Source organism: Neophocaena asiaeorientalis, unplaced genomic scaffold (assembly GCF_003031525.2).
Source record: "Neophocaena asiaeorientalis asiaeorientalis breed wild unplaced genomic scaffold, Neophocaena_asiaeorientalis_V1.1 scaffold251, whole genome shotgun sequence".
NCBI lineage: Eukaryota > Metazoa > Chordata > Mammalia > Artiodactyla > Phocoenidae > Neophocaena > Neophocaena asiaeorientalis.
Window position 1 is genome coordinate 5,720,265 of NW_020173377.1, and position 22,550 is coordinate 5,742,814.

Below are 22,550 nucleotides of genomic sequence, written 5' to 3' on the forward strand. Positions count from 1 at the left end.
GGCAAGAGGGGAACCACGTGGGGGGTCAATCAGGCATGGAGCAGGGCCTAAGCAGGGTAAGGAGGGTGTCCATGAAGAAGAGCAGCCACGTGGGCAGTTTCAGAGCCCAAGAAGGATAAGAAAGGCATTTGCTCAGAGAAGAATGTTGCAGCAGAGACGAGAAATTGGTTACTAACATGGGCTGATCAAATAAGTAACTGAATCAAGGATAATAGGATGTAGCTCCTCTGTCAGAGAAAAGAAATACAAATATGAAAAGGGAAAAAAGTAGAGTGAACCCTGTCATGCTGCACTAGAATTAGGGGTATTGGTGTGACTTTATAGTTTTCAATATATATGGATATAGAAATAAATATGTATGTAAAAGTGTTTAAATACTATATATGAGTGTGTATATATACATGCATTTACAGATACATATTTTCCTTAGCTCTGTCCACTGAGAGGGATATTCCCTTAGCAAGGAGCACAACTAGTGCCCAGATCTTGACTTCTAAATCCTGTTCTCTACTAAGTAGCTGATTCCAGGGCTGGGGAAGAGAAAATACAAGATAATCTTGGAACCCAACAGAACTGAAAACATATGTCCACACAAAGGCTTATATACAAATGTTCACAACAGCATTATACATAACAGCCAAAAAGTGGAAACCATCCAAATGTCCTTCAATGGATTAATGGATGTGGTATATCCATACAATGGAATACTATACAGCCATAAAAAGAATGAAGTAATGATTCATGCTACTGCATGGATAAACCATGAAAATAGTATGCTCAGTGAAAGAAGGTAGACATAAAAGGTCACACATTGTATGATTCTATCCATATGATATGCCTAGAATAGACAAATCCAAAGAGACAAAGTGGATTAGTGGTTACTAGGGGCTGCGGGGAAGAGGCCATGGGGACTAACTGCTAATGGGGTACAGGGTTACTTTTTGAGTGATGAAAATATTCTGGAACTAGACAGTAGTAATGGTTGCACAACTCTGTGAATATATTAAAAACAACTGAACTGTATACTTTGAAAGAGTGAATATTATGTATGTGAATTATATATCAATTTTTTTAGTTAGAAAAAAAAAAGATAAGCCTGGAACAAACAAGTTAGTGTTTCAAGAATGAAAAGGATATGACAAAAAAAGAAAAACAGAGGCCAGCTTGAAATGGATCCTCACTGGCCAAACTGGGGACAATTTGAACATCAAAAACTGATGAGAATAATGGATTTTAATAACCTGTTGAATAAAACAAGAAACCAAAAATCCATACAGATATACATACATGGTGCAATGTTTTAAAATATTTCTACAAATTCTTTGACACTCCTTTTAAAGCACTGAGCCTATTTCTCACCCTCTTAGGTGGGCTGGGTTAGTGGCTTGCACTTAATGAACAGAGTAAATTAAAGCAATAATATACAACTTTTTTTTCAATAATCGTTGAACAAATGAACCTTTAATAGCGGTTACACCATTGAGGTGTCCTGATCCAACATCGAGGTCATAAACCCTATTGTCAATATGGACTCTAGAATAGGATTGCGCTGTTATCCCTAGGGTAACTTGTTCCGTTGATCAATTTTTGGATCAATAAGTGATATTATGCTTTGGCTAGTGGGCCTAAGCTTTAATCACTCGGAGGTCTTTTTGTGCTCCGAGGTCACCCCAACCGTGTGGCATGTGGGATCTTAGTTCCCCGACCAAGGATCAAACCCGCGCCCCATACAGTGGAAGTGCAGAGTCCTAACCACTCGACTTCCAGGTAAGTCCCAATAATATACAACTTTGAAGCCTGAGTCATAAAAGACATTGTGACTTCAGCTTTCTCTCAGATCACCTGCTGAATGTTGTGAGAAAATCTAAGCGGTCCTTTGGAAATGTCCACATGGCTGGAAATGAAGGTCTCCTGCCAACAGTCACAAGGAACTGTGACCACCAGCCAACAGCTAAAGTAGCTTTCTAGGGAAGCAGACCCTCCAGCCCCACTTGTCCAACTGACTAAAACCTCAGCTGACATCTTGACTGCAACCTCACAAGAGATCTAGAACTAGAACCATCCAACTGAGCAGTCCCCAGATTCCTAACTCTCAGAAACTGTGTGAAACAATGTTTGTTCTTTCAAACTTCTAAGTATTGGGGTAACTTATTACACAACAATAAATAGTTTCATAGTTTCAACGTATAGTTTCAACGTATCTCCTCACAACGTATCTCCTCACAAAATATTTAACTACAAAAGGAAAAAGAATAATTTATCAATGGAGAAGCTTGGAGAACACCACACTAATAAAGAGATCAAAGTGAACATTATCAACAATGAGGCAAGCCAACCTTGTGTGCTACCTCCTGGCCAAAGATACAGAGCCTGAATCTTATTATGAGTAAATCCCAGACAAACCCAAGCTGAGGGATTTCCTGTAAAATAACTGTCCTGTAATCCACAAGAATGTCAGGGCCATGAAAGGAAGACTGAGGAGCTATTCCAGACTGAGAGTAAACAGACATGACATCTAAATGCAACAGACAGTTCTGAACTAGATATTATTGTGACAACTGGACACATTTGAATGTGGTCTTAGTATTAGATGGTATTAATTTATCAATGTTAACTTCCCAATTTTTATGGTTGCATTGAGTCCTTACTTGTAGGAAACAGACACTAAAGTATTAAGGGAAGATGGGGCATCAGGTCTCCAACTTACCATCAAATGGTTCTAGGAAAAAAAAGTTTACTATACTGACCACTTTTCTGTAAAATCTGTGATTGTTTCAAAATTTTATACAGATACATAAACTTTATATAAATATTTATATATGTAAAATTTTGAAATAATCATAAATTTACAGAAAAGTGATCAGTACAGTATATATGTATAATTTTTAAAATATATAATTTATATATATTATATATGTATATTTATAATTTTTAAAATATATAATTTATATATATTATATATGTATATTTATAATTTTAAAATAAGCAAAGGAAAAATGGAAAAGACCTATATGGAAACATCTGACCAACTGACTTTAATAGTGGGATGCCCTTAAGGCATCAAAGTTGCAAATTAGTTTTTCTCTGAAGTATAGTAATGTTATCTATCAGCAAGGGCACAAACAGATAGGAAGTACAATTGCAAGATGAAGCATTCTCTGAAACCTCTGTATTACACTAGTAATATCTGTTACACAAAGTAGTTTTTATTGGGGGGAGGTAAGTATTAAATATTCAAGAGAGGAAACCTTTAATAGATATTGGTGGCATATATCAAATTAACGGCAGTGTAGAATTACTAAAATGAGGGGTTTGTAGGGAAATCACAGTCTTCTTTTAGCACCACTTTTATATTCCCATTCTGGAGTATCATGCCTTTATGCTCTCAACCCACTCCCCCCAACTCCCCAAAAAAGGCCATCCCTAGAAAAAAATTATTTATTTACCATTCTCACACCCAACCAAACAAAAATAATTTGTGTCTACCATGTAATACCCAATCCATATCCAAATTTCCCTAGTAGTCAAAGCAACTGACATGCAGTCAGGGATGAACCACTGATTTACAACATGTGAAACATGACTATTTTCTTCCAGGTTTTTCCACATTTTATATAGGAATATTCACTTTCTAAAGAAATTAACAACAATATCATAAAGCAAATGAGACAAAGCAGTTAACAAAATTTTTTAGTCTTTACCTGAAAAGATCCACCTCATGAACAGTAGGTAAAATAACAGATATATGTGTGTCTCCCTAAGAGATAAAAAAGAAAAAAAAAATAGACAAGATGTCACCAAAATTGCCAGAAACTGACTTTTATAATATGCCTATCTATTCATAATCAATCAGCCATGTTGCCCTGTCTTCTAAGAGTCTCTTCCTCCAGAAGCAGCTGCAAAGAGAATGGGTCTTAACAGTCTCCCCTAACACAGCAGGTCAAGGACTACATAGATTCCACCGATAAAACATTAATCCAGTGGTCAGATGTTAGATTAATTCTCAACTGTATGAATACTACCATAATACCAGTTGACATATATAACAGGCAAAATTTGTTTTCCTATTGCTCTCCATTTTTATTTAATTCAAAGGACAATGGGAGTGCTAATGTACCAGTTAAATCGTTTCAAATGAAAAATTCATCCCCACCCATGAACAAATGTAACTTTGGGGGAAATGAAGGGCAATTATAACTACAGAATCCTTTTGATTAAGTTTCCTAAAACCAGAAGTCTGTTGACCACTCTTCTAAGATAATAGGTTTTGCTAGAATTAAACCTTGTTTAATCTTTTTCAAAAGCTAATTTTCTCCTTGTCCTCACAATTACAGTATAAATTCTGAGTTCTCCAGTGTCTACTAGAGAAAGAACAAGAAAAAAAAATCGGAAAATAGGAAGCTTTTTTTTGTTATGAAGCTTATTATAAATTCATTAAAAATTATTTAATGGGATATTTCAGTGATATTCAGAAATGAATCATAAACCCAAGAAATTCTACATTTGCTAGTTTAAAATTTCTGTTAAAGAGACTATATATGCTGGATTATTCTACCACAGTAGCACACTACCTGCTGAGTTAACTGCACTATTTGAGTTGTCCCAGGCTTGTCATGACATGTGGGAATCCGTACCTAAAAGAGAAGAAATTAACTTTGGCTACAAAAGAATGACCTTTCTATAACTTGCGAGTCCTGCTATAATGAGGCATCAGAAGCACTCTATCCTGATGCTAAAAAGGTACACTCAACAATGCCTAAAAAGCCATAAAAACAAAATACTTATGTCAGATTAAAAACTAAAGTCATATTTATTTTTAGTCACAACAGAAGGTAAGTGAACCAAGGTCTCCACATTCCCATACACACAGAAATCACTAACCCACTGAGAAGCAAACGTGCTGAAAAACAGAAAAGGACATCAACTACATACCACTTCCTGTTTATTGTTCCAATCTTTGCTTCATTAATGTACACACACCCAAACACACCCTCTCAAGCTTGCCAAACTATGGGATAAATCTCACAGGGAACCATGAGAACTCTCAACCCAGACCTACTTTTGATGATTTCCCATGGAAAAAACAGAACAGAGGTCCTACAGAAATGAGCACATCTAAAGAGAGAACATTGCCAAAAATAAGTTCAACTTGAAAATGAACTGCAAAAGCACTTACAGCACATTCATACAAAGCCTGAGAGCAAAATGCTAATTCATTGTATTAAAAAAAAACCTTAGTAGAGAACAATACCCTGGGATGGACATGTTGGTCTGAAAATACACATTAAAAAAATCACTTAAGACTAAGAACCAATGACCTGCTGTATTAAAAAAAAAAAAAAAAACGACTAAGAACCAATGGCTTTCCTAATTTCTTTTAAATTTTACTAACTCATACTCAATTCTACAAGTGTTCTGCAATACCATCCATTTCTGGAGGGCCATGAAGTTGCACAATTCTAGGAGGTGGCATTTACATTCACATGCATTGTATAAGAATGACAGCATCATGTAAACTCTACAGGATGAAAATGGGACTGGTGACCCCTGGAGTTGTGTGACTAATGGTTCTGTGCAGCAGGATAAATTGCAGTGTCTTTGTAACCCCTCACATCAATGACAAGTGAAAGCAACAACAGGACTGAATGTTATTAGGAAGTTAAAAAGCAAAATTCATGTGTGAGCTTCCTAAAAAAGGAGACAAATGAAATATAAGCTATTATTACCTTCATTACTACCCCCATAATAGGCAGATGTAATGTTTTCCCTGGCATTGGTGCAGGCCATCGATCAACATCATTACAAGCTGAAAAATATAGTAAAATATTTCTTTAGTATAAGTGGAAATATTAAAATATTAAAAATGGAACATTAGAAGTTAGAACTCCACTTTATGCTTTCTATATAGCAGAAAAAATACACTGGGAAGGATGGAAGATAAAAGGCAAAAGTACTGAAAATATCTTATATTTCACCAGATATACATCTATGTTCTAGGATATAAATTGGTTAATACATGTTTTGAAAGCAACAGAATAAGTTTAAAGGGAGTTTTCCTACTCATTTATTACTACTAAAATTAGCTACAAAAGCACACCACCTAGCAGATGTCTTCTCTCTGTATTGAGTGACATAAGGATTTCTGTTTAACAGTACTCTGAGTATCAGAATTGGCAACTCAATATTTGTTTATTATTATCCTAAAAAATAGGCATCATCCATGCTGCAAAAGGAGAAATAAAAGATAGGATCTTTGGTGTTTGTAGGTAAGTATGCCAGAAGAATTGTTTTACCTCTCTCTCCTACTTTATAGTCCTTAAAATTCTTAACTAATTTTTTTTCATTCATTTCCAGTAAAAAATTTAAAACTCCTTCATAAAGGTACCTAACTCACACAATGTTTAACTTACCTGCTTCCAAATAAGGTTCATTCTTTTCAAAATACTCTGGTGCTATCTGTTTGAGCACAGTGTGAAAAAAATGAATATAAGGTAGTTTGCTGATCAAAACCAAGGACTGGAGGGAAAAAAGAAACAATGTTTAATTTCTTAATGATTATAATTTTAGTTTGCCATTTCTTATATAATCAATTACTAACAAGCCAAATTCAGCGAAAAGTGTGGATTTTAAAATAAAAAGGCTTTTTACAGTAGATGGTTAAAAGAAACATAAAACTATAGTGGCAGAACACCAGAAGTTTAACCTTATTACTACATTTTAAGAGCATAAAGACACATTCACAGATTTTCCTGCTATGCAGGAAAAAGAATTTCCTATAAACAAACTAATGTCATGGATAATTCCAAAGCCTGGCTACTACTGCTGTCAGCAAAGCAATATTAGGAATTAGCTAGGTAAACTCTTCCTAAAAAGGAAAGCGCAAATTGTGATGCTTTTTCTGACTAAGACCTATGACTGTTATATTTTAGAGTTCAATGGTTTTAGCCACATTCTTAGAAATTGTGACTTTATAGTTTGTGACCACTTCAGATATAGATTATGCTGACTTTTTAAAAATCTATTTTCTTGAAAACTACTTTTTATCTTTCCATTAAGCATCAATTAGTGGTCAGGGCATGTTCTGGTTACAAAAGGTAAAGGTGTGTCCCTGTTAGCTGGGATTAAATTGGAATTAATTGATATTTATATATATATATATCTTTAGAAACAAAAAGATTGTACATTTAGAGTGGGAACAATAATGACTAAGATGTTGATCAAGTATATTTACTAGCTCTTCAAAAAAAAGATATTGCAGGCTTTTATTAGCTGTAACTATGTTACAATCTGTTTACTCTTTCCCTTATTCTAAAATGTGAAAATTAAACAGATTCTTCTGAGTTTTGACAGTTTCATACAATAACTGTAACTTACTGTCAGGAATCTAGTACAGAGATAGCAGGAAGGCAAAATTCAATAGCAGTTAAAAATCTAGGGACTTCCCTTGTGGCGCAGTGGTTAAGAATCCGCCTGCCAACGCAGGGAACACGGGTTCAATCCCTGGTCCGGGAAGATCCCACATGCCGCGGAGCAACTAAGCCCATGTGCCACAACTACTGAGCCTGCGCTCTAGAGCCTGCGAGCCACAACTACTGAGCCCGCACAATACAATAATGAAGTCCGCACACCCTTGAGTCCGCACGCCGCAACTACTGAGCTCACACACCACAACTACTGAAGCCCGTGCGCTCTAGGGTCTGCGTGCTGCAACTACTGAGCCCGCGTGCCCAGAGACCGTGCTCCAAGAGAAGCCACCAAAATGAGAAGCCCATGCACCACAACAAAGAGTAGCCCCCACTCGCCCCAACTAGAGAAAGCCCGCATGCAGCGACAATGACCCAATGCAGCCAAAAAAAACTAAGGACAGGTGTCTACAATCTAAAAAAAAAAAAGATAAAATATAAATTCTAGTATGTTTAAAGATAAAATATCAAACACTTTAAAGACTGTTCATTCTAATAATTTCTATTCTTCTAACCACAATGTAAAAATATTTTTCTGTTAATGTATATGAAAATTACCTTCTGAAAGTAGCCTCTTTTTAGCGTTTTGTCTCGAACTTGTCGAAAATACACATATCCATAAAAATAGGCAGGATCCTTCTATAAAAGAAGGGACAAATTAAAAAAAAATATATATATATATATAGCCATCCTTCCTTATTAAAAGCAGGTTAACTTGTCGAAAATACACATATCCATAAAAATAGGCAGGATCCTTCTATAAAAGAAGTGACAAATTAAAAAAAAATATATATATATATAGCCATCCTTCCTTATTAAAAGCAGGTTCCTTTATAAACTTGAACTGAGATATGAGGTACACACAGAGCTAGTTGTGCTTTTCCACCAATGCAAACAACAATCATGACAATAACTGGCAGATAAAAACCTGCTAACTTGCCCACAGATGAAATAATCATAACTAAAGTACTAAGGTCAGATTTTACCCCCTATAACTTACTCTGTTTATGTTCTTTATTCATATCTGTGGTAGTTAATGGAAGTTAGGAAAACAATCAAATTCTGTTTTCCCCAATGCTATACTTAGTTTTGAAAAAATTCTGCCTACAATTCTGAGTTAGGCATCAGTCTTATAAGGTATACTAATGCAAAATTTCAAGAGAGAAAATAAAAGGAGTTAAATGCCAATATGAATCTTACATAGACAGTTATATTTTTACCCAACAATAATGAAACACTGGAATATTTATCAACATACAATTTGAAAGGTCCAAAAAACTTAAAAGTTTTTATATCCTAATGGAATAAACTCTGGTCCAGTTCCTTATTTGATTGTTATTCTTTAAGCAAATATTTATTGACTACCTACTTTGAACAAGGCATTGTGTTAGAAAAGATAAAAAGATGTGTAAGACACAGTTCCTTAAGGAGATCACAAACTAAGCGATAAGAAAAGTACAAAAATGACTAGTATGTGATAGGAGGGCAGGTACCATGCAAAAAAGCACAAAGTGTTACCAAGAGGCCAAGGGGGAAGAGGTTACTTCTGTCTATGGCGATCAGTATTTTGCGGAGACAGCTGGTTTTGAGTTGGGCATTGAAGGATGGATATGATTTAAACAAAGACAAAGACATTTCAAGTTTAGACAGCCAAGAGTTTGAGCAAAACCACGCAGAGATAGAAAAATACAAGCTACCTCAGGAAAAAGCATACAGTTCAGTTTAGCTAATATATGGCACATGTATAGAAAGGAGATTAAGCTGGAAATTTGAAAGGCAAAGGTTTTATTTTGGAAGGCCCAAAAAGTGAGAACCAGGAAATATTACTATCATTAGCTCTTTATTCATTAAGCAATAAGTAATCATTTTAGATTTTATTTATTTTATGTAATATATATGTACACTTTAGCTGGGAACACTGTGTAAGATATATTGCACTGAAAAAGACAGAAGATGGATGTCTTTGGGCAAATATTTTTATCCTCAATAGCCCTCAATTCCTTCATTTGCAAAAGGAACTCTTTTGGAACAATATAGGGAGGATTAATAAGATAATATGTGCTTATTGATACAATGACAAGAACATAAAAAGCTCTAATAAGTAGTAGCTATTATTATCAGCAGTTGACAGAATATGTTATTAGTGATAGCAAATGGTCATGAAAAGGACAAGATGGCTATAAGAGACATTTCAAAAGTAACATCTTTGCTAACTGGAAGAGGATTCCTGTCATTAGTGGAACCAAGAAGGTAAGCTGTAAATACTTATTTTAGGCAAAAGATGTCAAGTTCTTATTGGATGTGCTAATAGGACATCCAGATGGAAATGTTCTTCATGTAGTTAGAGATAAAAGTATGACGTACCAAACAGAAATTCTACACTCAGGAATCATCTGAATTATTAAAATTGTTTTTAATAAACAACAACTATAAACCAAAGCTTATTCAAAAATCAAAAAGAGACAACAATAATTCTACTATAAAGCAGGTAGGGATTACCACAGGGAATCTTCAACTCTGGGTGATATTTACTGGTATACTACCACCCTGCTTCCACATCTAAACAGAGTTTTAACACGTGAAAGAAAATTAATTCAACATTCTAATTTCTATAATTCACAATGGCATTATGTTTTAAGAATAGTAACTTTATAAAGTCTCTTTCGCTCACATGCTAAATCCTTATGAATTAGACTCAGGAAATTCAGCAGTATAATACAGTAACAAAACAAAAGCACAATATTTCTGAATGCTATAAGAGGTAACTGAGTAACTGAGTTCTAAAGTTTCCTCTCACATAGACATTATTCTATTACTACTTTTCCAACCTTTAAGTAAACTGGTAAATCTTTCTCAAATTGATCCAGGAGACAATGCAGTGACACCCTCCTCCCAGAAGACTGTCGAAATCTAAAACAAAACTGGGTATCTCCAAGGCAACCTAATGAAAACAAAAATGAGAGAAATTAAGGGCAGCACAGTATAACATTTATTTATCCAGTTTCACCACATCTTAGAGCTAAAGGGGTCCTATCAATTACTGAAACACATTCTATCATGCTTTAGAGAAGAAAAAAGAGATCCTGACAGTTCGACTTGCTCTAAGCCATCTTTGCTGGTTAAAGGTAAAGCCATTAGTAAACTATGCATCTTAACTCCTATGTCCCTCTACTGTTTTTCCTATTCCATTTTCTCTATGTAATTAAAACTTGTTGAAAACTGTGTGCATGTCATGTTGATTCACAAACATAATTATGAGCAAAAGAAGCCAAATATAAAAGAACACAAATTGTTCAAATCCATTTACATAGTTGTTTTTTTTTAATAAAGCAGGCAAACTAAACAATAATGTTTAGGAATACATGGTTGGGTGATAAAACTATAAAGAAAAGCAAGAATCTTATTACTATAAGAATCAGTAGAGTGATTTGAAAAGATACATGCACCCCAATGTTCATAGCAGCCTTATTTATTTACAATTACCAAGGTATGGAAGCAACCTAAGTGTCCATCAACAGATGAATGGATAAAGATGATATGATATACACACACACACACACACACACACACACACAAATGGAATACTACTCAGCCATAAAAAAGAACAAAATTTTGCCATTTGCAGCAACATGGATGGACCTGGAGAGCATTATGCTAAGTGAAATAAGTCAAACAGAGGAAGACATATGTATGATATCACTTACATGTGGAATCTAAAAAATACAACAAACTAAGCAAAACTAACAACAAAAAAAGCAGATTCACAGATATAGAGAACTAATGGTTGGTTACCAGTGGCAGAGGGGCAGGCAATATAGGGGTGGAGGAGTGGGGGGTACAAACTACTGGGTGTGAGATAGGCTACAAGGATTATTGTACAACACAAGGAATATAACCATTATTTTGCAATAACTGTAAATGGAAGGCAAACTTTAAAAATTATATTTAAAAAATTTTAATAAAAAGTAAAAAATTGAAAAGAAAAAAGAATCAAGATAGTGGTTACCTTAGGTGTGGGGGAGGGAAATACTGTTTGGGAAGAGACATGAGGGGGCTTTTGCGGTGTTGGCAAAGTTCTATTTCTTGACCTTATATGTGTTTTATATTTCACAATGAGAATTTTTTAAAAAAACAAAAACATAGCAGACTCAGGAAGAGCCCAAGTAATAGACTTACTATATTAATCATGTTAATTATAAAGTTTTTAAACTTCAATCATTTTAGCAAACCTCTTAAAATATTACCTAAACTGTCAGGCAATAATTACAAAAAACTGTAAATACTCTAAAAAGTGAAAGACACAAGAAGTAGCCTGTCACTCAAATTCTTCCCAGTTACTGTATTTAAAACTAATGAGATTATATTAAATACAAAATGTGCTCAAGATTTTATTACACACAGAAGTACTTATATTTCTTTAGCACATCAAGTTCTCAAAAAGGAAGCAGAAACTTGATATTATGTTTAAGTTTTTTAAAAAGCAACTCAGTACATATACCTAAATGCACTTATAGAAACTAGTATTTCTTTGGTGGAGGAGGGAAGAAACAAAGGGGACTGGAGGGTGAGTCAGTTCAGTTTCTTTACTTGTCATAGCAGATGGTTCAAAATAAGGAAAATACATGAGACCTGAGATAATGGAAAATACTCCTAGCATTGTTTTAGTTCAACAGATTTATATACAGATGGTTCAGTTTTTCTCTTCAGAAGACAGAAAGATCCACTGAGAAGTATACACTAATTTCTCTGAGACACATAGCAAGATGTAGCAGAAAAAATGCAACTGATTTTAAGAAAGATGTATGGCCTCTGGAAAATGTAAGGAATGCTGAGCTTTGTGGAAAGAAAGTAATGAAGCTCCCACAGCCTTAAATCCCAACCCACCCCTGGCTCCACTCCCAAACCATGGGCATGCTGTAAGAACTTTCCGATGACCAGCTGTACCTGCAAGCTGTACAGAACTGGTCAGGAAGCTAGTCCACCAGGTCAAAAAGGCTTTAACCATAGTGTCTTTGTGAAGTGAGGTAAATGGTTCCCATTTTATGTTTCAGAAGTCTGTTCCCTCACACACAAAAGGTTACTAAAGAAAAACCAACTCTTTATCTGGGTAGACCTTTGTTCTCCATCCTGATCTCACTATTAACAGGACAGGAAAAGAGGTGTTACAGATTGGCAACCAGGTTATTTACATTTGTCTTGCAGAAAATGATACCTGTGGAGGGCAGGGCAATCCTGATAACCTACAACCTCATCAACAATAAATCTACCTTGTTAGTATGACCCATCCAATCTGCCTATTTAACAGGAGAGTGCACCTCTACATAAGCAGTATAATGATTACATATGAAAGATGGTTAAATGACTGTGCCCATGAGGGAAAGGTTATAATCTGAGGAAAAAGGAACCACAATCAATGGGATCTAGTCCCAGGTCCATCAATAATTAGCCTTCTAGAAGTCACTTCGCCCAAGGTTCTCAATTTCCTTGTAAACAAAAGTTAAGGGGCATCATAAAATAATCTCTAAAGTCACTTCCAGCAGTAATATGCAATAATTCTAAAATAAGTCTCCACAACTGACCTACGATTGTACTGAATTCCAAGCATCTTACCCACTGTATTCACTAAGACAACTAAAGACCTATATAAAGATCCAAAAAGACCTAAAAGTTATGCTATGTGCACCATAGCTTTCTGATTATTAACAAAACCCAAAAAAAAGGTAAAAAGCTTTAATGGAAAGTATTTTTTCTTCACATAAATCAAGGAATAAAGATGAATTTATACAAATTTTAAGATTAAATGACAGCTCTCCAAAGAAAATACACCTTCACGTGGCTTCTGACTAAGAACCACATAAACTCTTTCCCTGATAAAGCAGCAGGGATTAAGGAAACAGCAAATTTGCTCAGCAAACCCCCACAGCTTGAGGAAAAGTTCCACTTTAATTAATCTAAGATAATCTTTACGAGCCCAGAAAACAGAACTAATAACCCAACACTTTTTAAACCAAGAAAATTCCTGTAACCTTCCCCCAACATCCTTTTCCAAACAACTAAGTTCTTACAACAGAAATCAAACAGAATCCCAGGTCAAAATTATTTTCATTATTTTGTCTGCTTTCAGAAGTGACTTTCCACCCTTTCAGTACATGAATTGAGCACCAATTTCACTGAATGCTCACTCTGTGGCAGGCACTGTCCTAAACACTTTAGATACATTAACTCATTTGGTCTTCATGCTTCTCAAGTAGGTCCCATTATTAGTCCTGTTTGCGAGGAGGAAACCAAGGCACATAAAAGTTATGTAATCATCCAAAGAAATAAATCTGCTAAATGGCAGAGCAAGAATTTGAGCCCATGACATCTGACCCTGGAGCTGGTGCTCTTGACCATTACATCATACTGGCTCTTTCAAGTCAAAATGGACTTCAAAAACACCACTTCCACTAATATGAAATATCCAGAATAGGTAAATCCATAGAGACAGAAAGTAGACAGGTGGTTGCTGAGGGGGAGAGGTGGGTAGGAGGAAACTGGAGCAGGAAGTTTCTTTTTCAGTGATGAAAATTTTCTAAAATTGACTTCGGTAATAGTTGCACAACTCTGAATGTACTAAAAATCACTGAATTGTACATTTTACACGGGTGAATTATATCTCAATAAAACTGTTTTGTTTTTTTTTTTTAAATGCTACGTCACTGCCAACTGGAGCAGATCAAAAGCTTCTATTCTTCACTTAGAAAACGAAGTCCTGAAAAGCACCCCTCCAACTGAGGAGTTGCTGAACTCACTGGTTTCTGGGACACTCACTGGTTTCATGGCTCCTCCTATGCGAATGCCATGTAGTAAGCCACAAACTGCTCTCCTCCATTTTAAAATTATCAAGGGCACAGATGATTTTATCCTTTACATCTGCCAATCAAACCAAGACTGCAAAGCTATAGATAAACGGAAGACAATTTCCTGTATCAAAAATATTACTTGAGGGGCTTCCCTGGTGGCCCAGTGGTTAAGAATCCACCTGCCAATGCAGGGGACACAGGTTCGAGCCCTGGTCCGGCAAGATCTCACATGCCGCGGAGCACCTAAGCCTATGCGCCACAACTACTGAGCCTGCGCTCCAGAGCCCATGAGCCACAACTACTGAGCCCGTGTGCCACAACTACTGAAGCCCATGCGCCTAGAGCCCGTGCTCTGCAACAAGAGAAGCCATGACAATGAGAAGCTCACGCGCTGCAATGAAGAGTAGCCCCCGCTCGCCATAACTAGAGAAAGCCCACGCGCAGCAACAAAGACCCAACACAGCCAAAAATAAAAACAAATAAATTTATTTTAAAAAAATTACTTGAGATTTGAGGGAAAAAAAGCTTAAATATTTCTTCTAAAGGGAAAAGACAACTTCAGACTATTTTTTTAAATTAATTTATTTATTTGGTTGTGTCAGGTCTTAGTTCTGGCAGGTGGGAACCGCAATGAGAAGCCCGCGCGCACCAACAAAGACCCAATGCAGCCAAAAATAAATTAATTTAAAAAACAAAAATATATATTACTTGAGGGGCTTCCCTGGTGGCCCAGTGGTTAAGAATCCACCTGCCAATGCAGGGGACACAGGTTCGAGCCCTGGTCCGGCAAGATCTCACATGCCATGGAGCACCTAAGCCTATGCGCCACAACTACTGAGCCTGCGCTCCAGAGCCCATGAGCCACAACTACTGAGCCCATGTGCCACAACTACTGAAGCCCATGCGCCTAGAGCCCGTGCTCTGCAACAAGAGAAGCCATGACAATGAGAAGCTCACGCGCTGCAATGAAGAGTAGCCCCCGCTCGCCATAACTAGAGAAAGCCCACGCGCAGCAACAAAGACCCAACACAGCCAAAAATAAAAACAAATAAATTTATTTTTAAAAAATTACTTGAGATTTGAGGGAAAAAAAGCTTAAATATTTCTTCTAAAGGGAAAAGACAACTTCAGACTATTTTTTTAAATTAATTTATTTATTTGGTTGTGTCAGGTCTTAGTTCTGGCAGGTGGGCTCCTTAGTTGTGGCAGGCGGGTTCCTTAGTTGCAGCTCATGGGCTCCTTAGTTGCAGCTCACCAGCTCCTTAGTTGCAGCATGAGAACTCTTAGTTTTGGCATGCACGTGGGATCTAGTTCCTGGACCAGGGATAGAGCCTGGGCCCCCTGCATTGGGAACACAGAGTCTTAACCACTGCACCACCAGGGAAGACCCTTGATCAGTTTTGTTTTTGTTTTTTTAATAAATTTATTTATTTATTTATGGCTGTGTTGGGTCTTCGTTGCTGCACGTGAGCTTTCTCTAGTTGCAGCGAGCGGGAGCTGCTCTTCATTGCGGTGCACAGGTTTCTCATTGCGGTGGCTTGTCTTTGCTGCAGAGCATGGGCTCTAGGCGCATAGGCTTTAGTAGTTATGGCACATGGGCTCAGTAGTTGTGGCTCCTGGGCTCAGTAGTTGTGGTTCATGGGCTCTAGAGTGCAGGTTCAGTATTTGTGATGCATGGGCTTAGTTGCTCCACAGCATGTGAGATCTTCCTGGACCAGGGCTCAAACCCGTGTCTCCTGCATTGGCAGGTAGATTCTTAACCACTGCGCCACCAGGGAAGTCCCAGAGTATTTTTATATTAGCGGAAAACAGCTATAGAACAGTTCAGAGTAAGACTAAAATAAAACATGAGACCCTAAGAGCTAGCCCCATCCCTGGCCTTCAGCTCTATGTAGTCACCCTCTCTGTGATTAGAGTTGGAAACGCTGAGAAGCAGGAGTTTAGACCAGGGACTACACTTCTCCAAGTGTAGTCCATAGAGTGATGCGAGTCCACAAACTCTTGTTACAATACATGACAAAATAAATACCCAAACTGAGAATACACATTTAGAAACCCTTATAGCGATTTGATATTGCCATGACAAATTTGGACTTTTATTTTGTATTCTTTGGTTTTTCTCCCTTTCATTTTTCTAATAATTCATGTATACAGCATTTTATAAAAGCACCGGTCCACAACAGATTGGAAATTCTTAAAACACCCAAATGGCCCTTCAACACAGATGAGTGTGAGAAGCACTCCTTTCACCACCGGGAAGTGTAAAGTACATGACGACATCCCAGCTGTTTACATAGAAAAAAATCTGTTGAGACAAATATTATCTGCACATCTAATCCATCCACAACAAGGATTGATATTTCCCTCGGATTCATCATCACTTGAAACTCTCTCTACTAATGCTAAGTTTTCTCTCTGGCCTTGTTTAGAGCATAGTGATTACAGTCCTTGGGTACCCATCACAGCTTAAGACTCAGGAATGCATATATCCAGATGATATTAATGGTAAATAACGAGAAAAATATCTGACAAATATTTATTAGAGAGAAAACATTCTTTAAACTTAGGCTCCTAAAGATAAAAGCCATTCAAATGGAACAAAAAGCTGAAAGCTAAAAACAAACAAAACAAAACTTTTTTCTAAAGTCACAGTATCTAAGTTGTGTGTGGGTAGTGGGTGGAGGAAGTGGAGGACTGGCAAATCCTCCCATTGGGAATCCCCAAAGTATTCTTCTTTATCTGTATAACTTACCATAGAGTCTAAATGTTGTTTTACTTTTTTTAAGTGTGCACCATGGAAACGAAAGCTAGGTTATGATTCTTTCCTAAAGACTGCTCTACTGCACCTTCTGTAACAATAAAGCTATCTTGGGAAAAATTAAATCCATTTCAAAGTTAGCATAGTACTAATTCCCAACTTCCATTTAATGAACACATAAATGAAACAAACTATTTGGATAATCACAATTGAGAACAGTGATCTCAAATACATATAAATGCATAGTCTCTTGCTGTCTAGATTAATATTCTTCTGTTAAGATGGCAAGGTGTCTATTTTTAAGATCTTTTGTTGACTTTACTTCTAAGTACCAACCATACTTTGAATAAAATGAACCACACTTCCTTTGATATGCAGCTTATAAAAAAGGCATTACAAAACATCTGTAGGTCATTCAAATGCCTAAAATACTGAACAAATTGGTGTTTTTTTTTTTGGCCCCACAGAGTCCTAACCCCTAGACTGCCAGGGAATTCCCTGAACAAATGCTCATTTACACAGATTTACACTTGAGTTTAACTTCCAATAAGAAAATGACTCATACAGAGACTAACTGCAAAACTAGAAACAAAAAAGACTATCAGACATCATACAATTAACTTCTTAGTCTTTTTTTTTTTTTAACTTCTTAGTCTTGATGCTCATGTAGAGAGGTGAAAGGGAGAGAGCCATGAAAACCAGCCATGACCTGAAGAAGAGCGTGCAGTATAGTCACATGAAGGCAGTTTATCCTGTAATCCACACAACTCACCCGACCGTGAGTCATGGAAGTCCAATCCAATACTCACTACAATCAGAACTACATGTGTGCACTTTGTAAGGCAAACGTTATCCTAAATAAGGGGAGATCCTATAAGACCGCTGTATCGTTATCTCGTTAACAGGCAAAACATGTGAAAAGATTCCAATGATTCCAGGTCAAAACAAAAGCCGTCCTGGGATCGCTCAAAGCCATCCTTTTAACTTTTTTTTTTTTAAACATATTTCATGAAAGCTGAGCTCCAAAACTATAGGAAAAAATTCTGGAAGCATTTATAAGGAAAAGAGAAAATGCTTTAAAAAGCTAAAATGTCAAGTCTCCCAAGTCAGATTGTCTAAACTAAATTAACAGTATATTAGAAGTAACCACAAAAGGAAAGGGAACTGTAGTGCCTTTGCTTCATGGGATTCTAAGTGTGTGGTCTAAGAAGTTAAGTGTTCTGGTCACTGTAAGCCTGAAAAATTATTTTCAAAGTGAAACACAAAAGGTAACCTGAAAGATATCAACTTATAGGACCACACAAAGGAAGAACTTGAAGGAGACCAGCAAAACCAAGCTTAATAATAATAGCAAACACTTATAAAGTACTTTCTATACCCAAGCACTATTTCAAATGCTTTATATATACTAACTCCATAAACTATTGCAAATAATTGATGGCCATGCTTTATAACCATGTTTACTCTGATTTTTTTTAAATCCCTGCTTTTACAGAGTTCTTGGCAAGCTCCCAAATCCTAAACTAAAAGAACACTGCTTAATATAAATCCTCAAACATACCAGCGTTGATGATTTTCAATCTCTTCATTATTTCAACAGTTTATGGCTCCATGATGTTTTATCTCATTACAAGATAACAGTTATTTTCAAAGTTGAACCAACGAAAATAAGTAAGACACGACTAGGATCATAAAAGTAGGAATCAAAATCACTAATCTGTTAGGATGAAATTGAGTTTGCATTCTGCTATGTTATTTCAATTAATTTTCATATATTAAGAGTATAATCAGTATTCTCAGTATAAAATTCAACAGAAACACCACATGAAAAATAGTTACCTGAATTTGAATCTGGAAAAGACAAATAGCAAATATTGGTTTTCTGAAAAAGAAAACAAAAACTATATATGCTGACATATATACACCAATAAAAACAAACAGAAATAAAACAGTAAACTATATAGAGCAATATTTTTACTTACTTCTTTATCAGTAAGTTTGGAATGTTGAGGATAAATTACCTGGGAGAAGAAGAGTTAAATTTTGTTAGACAAATATATGGAGTATATATTGTAAACATTAGCAGGTACTTCTAAAATACTAGTTGGCTATGATCAAATTGGTTTAAGAAACAGTTCACAAATTTAACAATGAAACACAGGAGAAGCTGGGAGAATTGAGGAGGATTTACAGTTGGCAAAAAAGTTTTGACTCAAAGTTATCTCTAAAAATTGGTGAAATTTTGAGTTATCAAGAATAATTTGAGACTTCCTTGGTGGCGCAGTGCTTAGGACTCTGCGCTCCCAATGCAGGGGGCCCAGGTTCTATCCCTAGTCAGGGAACTAGATCCCACAGGCATGCTGCAACTAAGAGTTTGCATGCCACAACTAGGGAGTCCGTGAGCCGCAACTAAGGAGCCTGCGTGCCTCAACTAGGAAGCCCATGTGCTGCAACTAGGGAGCCGGTGAGCCACAACTAAGGAGCCCTCGAGCTGCAACTAAAGGAGCCTGCCTGCCACAAGTAAGGAACCCATGTGCTGCAACTAAGACCCAGCGCAACCAAATAAATAAATAAATATTTTTTTAAAAAGAATAATTTACCAATTGAATTGCTAATAACTCAAAGGTTTTTGAGTCTTTTCTTTGGAAGCCTAAAATCTAAAGAGAACTTGATCTATAAGCTTGTAGCTACTTCAAGAAATAATAACAACTAGGGAGCCGGTGAGCCACAACTAAGGAGCCCTCGAGCTGCAACTAAAGGAGCCTGCCTGCCACAAGTAAGGAACCCATGTGCTGCAACTAAGACCCAGCGCAACCAAATAAATAAATAAATATTTTTTTAAAAAGAATAATTTACCAATTGAATTGCTAATAACTCAAAGGTTTTTGAGTCTTTTCTTTGGAAGCCTAAAATCTAAAGAGAACTTGATCTATAAGCTTGTAGCTACTTCAAGAAATAATAATTTTCAATTGATTCCAAGAAGTAATACAAATTACTAACTACTTATTAAAAGAAAAATGAAAAGGAAAAAATGATCATCTGCAATTTAAGAAATCTCAGAGGCCATCTTCCCACCATAAAGCCTATCCTATTTTCCTCCAATCCTTTTAAATAGTCATAGCACTTCCCTAGATAGGTCAATTTAGTGCCTGCAGTGACCCAGCCACCTTCTGAGGGAAATTCCTGTCCCACAGCCCCACGAAGGAAGCAAGACTAGGCCCACACAGCTCCTGTCAGAACAAGTACTAGTAAACACCAGACCCAAGGGCACCCACTCTATAGGCCAATCAACCAAGTGCCCAGATGGGGCTGGGTATGAAAATTCTGCCCAAGAGAATACCAGTGCTCAAGTGGGCCAGTACAGATTCTCTCGGGAATGTGAAGAAGAGATGGGATTCGGAGCAGCAGGTTAGCTAGTGGCTGGTAACCAAAAAGAGAGGAAACAACACAATGTGTAGCGGAACTGCATTAATACTAGGTTGCTCTTCCAGTTCTGGAAGAATCCATGAGTTCTTCCATTCCCCAGAGTTGCCCAGGTGCCTGAAAATCTTACATTTCCAGAAATAACATACAGTAATAGCACATTATAAACTGTATTAAGGTGGTTTCACATATTTATTTCATTTATTTAGTTCTCACAATAATAGACAAGGCTAGAAATGGTATCCCCACTTTACATATAAGAAAACTAAGGTAAGAAAAAAGATGGGGAGAATTCACATTACTGACCATCTTCTAGAGTTTTTAATTTTCACAACTCTGTCAATTCTTCACATCTTTACAGAAGAGGGGACAAGTTCACAGTAGTTAAATAACTCTCCCAAAATTTAGCATCTAGTAAGTGCCACAACCAGGACTTGAACTTAGGTCTGCCTGATTCCAAAGTACAAAAGCCACCATTCCTCACTCCACCCATAGTAGCAATCATTAACTCACAATCACAGCCCTCTTCCTCCCCTAGCCAGGATGTGGCATATAATCCTTCTCAATTCAGGAGTATGAGGAGGGTCTACAGAGCTGGTATTGTTACATGAAAACCACCCAGCATTCCTGGAATAGAAAATGACACCAAAGCCAATATTCGCCCTACTTTGCTTTGTATCCCATGTTCTGACCGACCTGACTTAACCTCTGTCTCCACAATTCATGAAGGCAAGAACCTGGTCTGTTTTGTTCAACAGTCTATCTTCACACCTAGAACAGTTTCTGGTGCATAGTAGACACTAAAAAAATATTTCTTCAATCAGTGGATATACTCTCAGATTAGCTCTGTTAAACAACTCAGTATTTAGTAATATGTAATTCTTTAAGTGTACATAGATCTTCCTTGCTTCACCTTGAGACCATTTTACTTTGTTACCTTTAAAGGAGAAATGGCACAGATGCTGCGTGCTGCAACTAAGACCCAGCACAGCCAAGTAAATAAATAAATATGTAATAAATAAATAAAAATAAAGGAGAAATGGCAAACTTATAACCTATTTGGCCATATTCATGAAAATCTCTTTACATCTAAGTTAACCTGGAGTTTGCTGGTCTAAAACATATTGAGAAGTTTAGTGGCCTGTAACAGCTTAATCTTAGACTCTAAATTCACTTTTATGTGAATGCCCTTCAAATTTTTATTTCCTCAAATTAAAATACCAACTCAAAAGCAAATATACAAAATTCCATTTTTTATTACATAAAGATATCAACCATGGTTCATCTGGACATTGGTTTCCTAAGGTTTAAAATATTAGCAAGACAGTATAGAAGAAAAATGTTGGTATGTTTTACCCATATATATGAGTACCTTAAATATATATATATAACATGTGTGTGTATATATATGTGTGTATATGCATGTATTTAAGGGACTTATATATGCTCTATATATTTAAGTAAGTTAAAAGGATATAAAAACTACAGAACCTATCAAATCTGTCTTTCAGGAAATTCCCTGGTGGCCCAGTGGTTTGCACTCCACACTTCCAATGCAGGGGGCCCGGGTTCGATCCCTGGACAGGGAACCAGGGTCCCACAGCCGCACAGCGCAGCCCCAGAAAAACCCCACAAAAAAACAGTCTGCCTTTTAAAAACTCTGACTGTGGGACTTCCCTGGTGGCACAAGAATCCACTTGCCAATGCAGGGGACACAGGTTCAATCCCTGATCCGGGAAGACTCCACATGCCACGGAGCAACAAAGCCCATGCACCACAACTACTGATTCTGCGCTCTAGAGTCCGTGAGCCACAACTACTGAGTCCACGCGCCACAACTACTGAAGCCCATGCGCTCTAGGGCCCACACACCACAACTACTAAGCCCACGAGCTGCAACTACTGAAGCCACACGCCTAGAGCCTGTGCTCTGCAACAAGAGAAGCCACCGCAATGAGAAGCCCACACACCACAACGAAGAGTAGCCCCTGCTCACCACAACTAGAGAAAAGCCCATGCGCAGCAATGAAGACCCAACGCAGCCAAAAATAAAATTTAAATTAA

At 36.9% G+C, this 22,550-nt stretch overlaps 1 protein-coding gene across 1 annotated transcript in view; it reads right to left on the reverse strand.

Moving 5' to 3' along the window:
* The window catches only part of DENND6A (DENN domain containing 6A), a 55,228-nt gene that overhangs the window by 20,131 nt on the left and 12,547 nt on the right, over positions 1 to 22,550 (reverse strand). Inside the window, exons 2-9 of the mRNA XM_024746492.1 lie at positions 19,046 to 19,084; positions 18,903 to 18,945; positions 10,292 to 10,404; positions 8,022 to 8,102; positions 6,411 to 6,516; positions 5,727 to 5,806; positions 4,572 to 4,634; positions 3,702 to 3,757 (exon numbers count right to left, since the gene is read on the reverse strand). Of these exons, the coding sequence (XP_024602260.1) occupies positions 3,702 to 3,757; positions 4,572 to 4,634; positions 5,727 to 5,806; positions 6,411 to 6,516; positions 8,022 to 8,102; positions 10,292 to 10,404; positions 18,903 to 18,945; positions 19,046 to 19,084 (581 nt within the window). The remainder of the gene's footprint in view (positions 1 to 3,701; positions 3,758 to 4,571; positions 4,635 to 5,726; positions 5,807 to 6,410; positions 6,517 to 8,021; positions 8,103 to 10,291; positions 10,405 to 18,902; positions 18,946 to 19,045; positions 19,085 to 22,550) is intronic.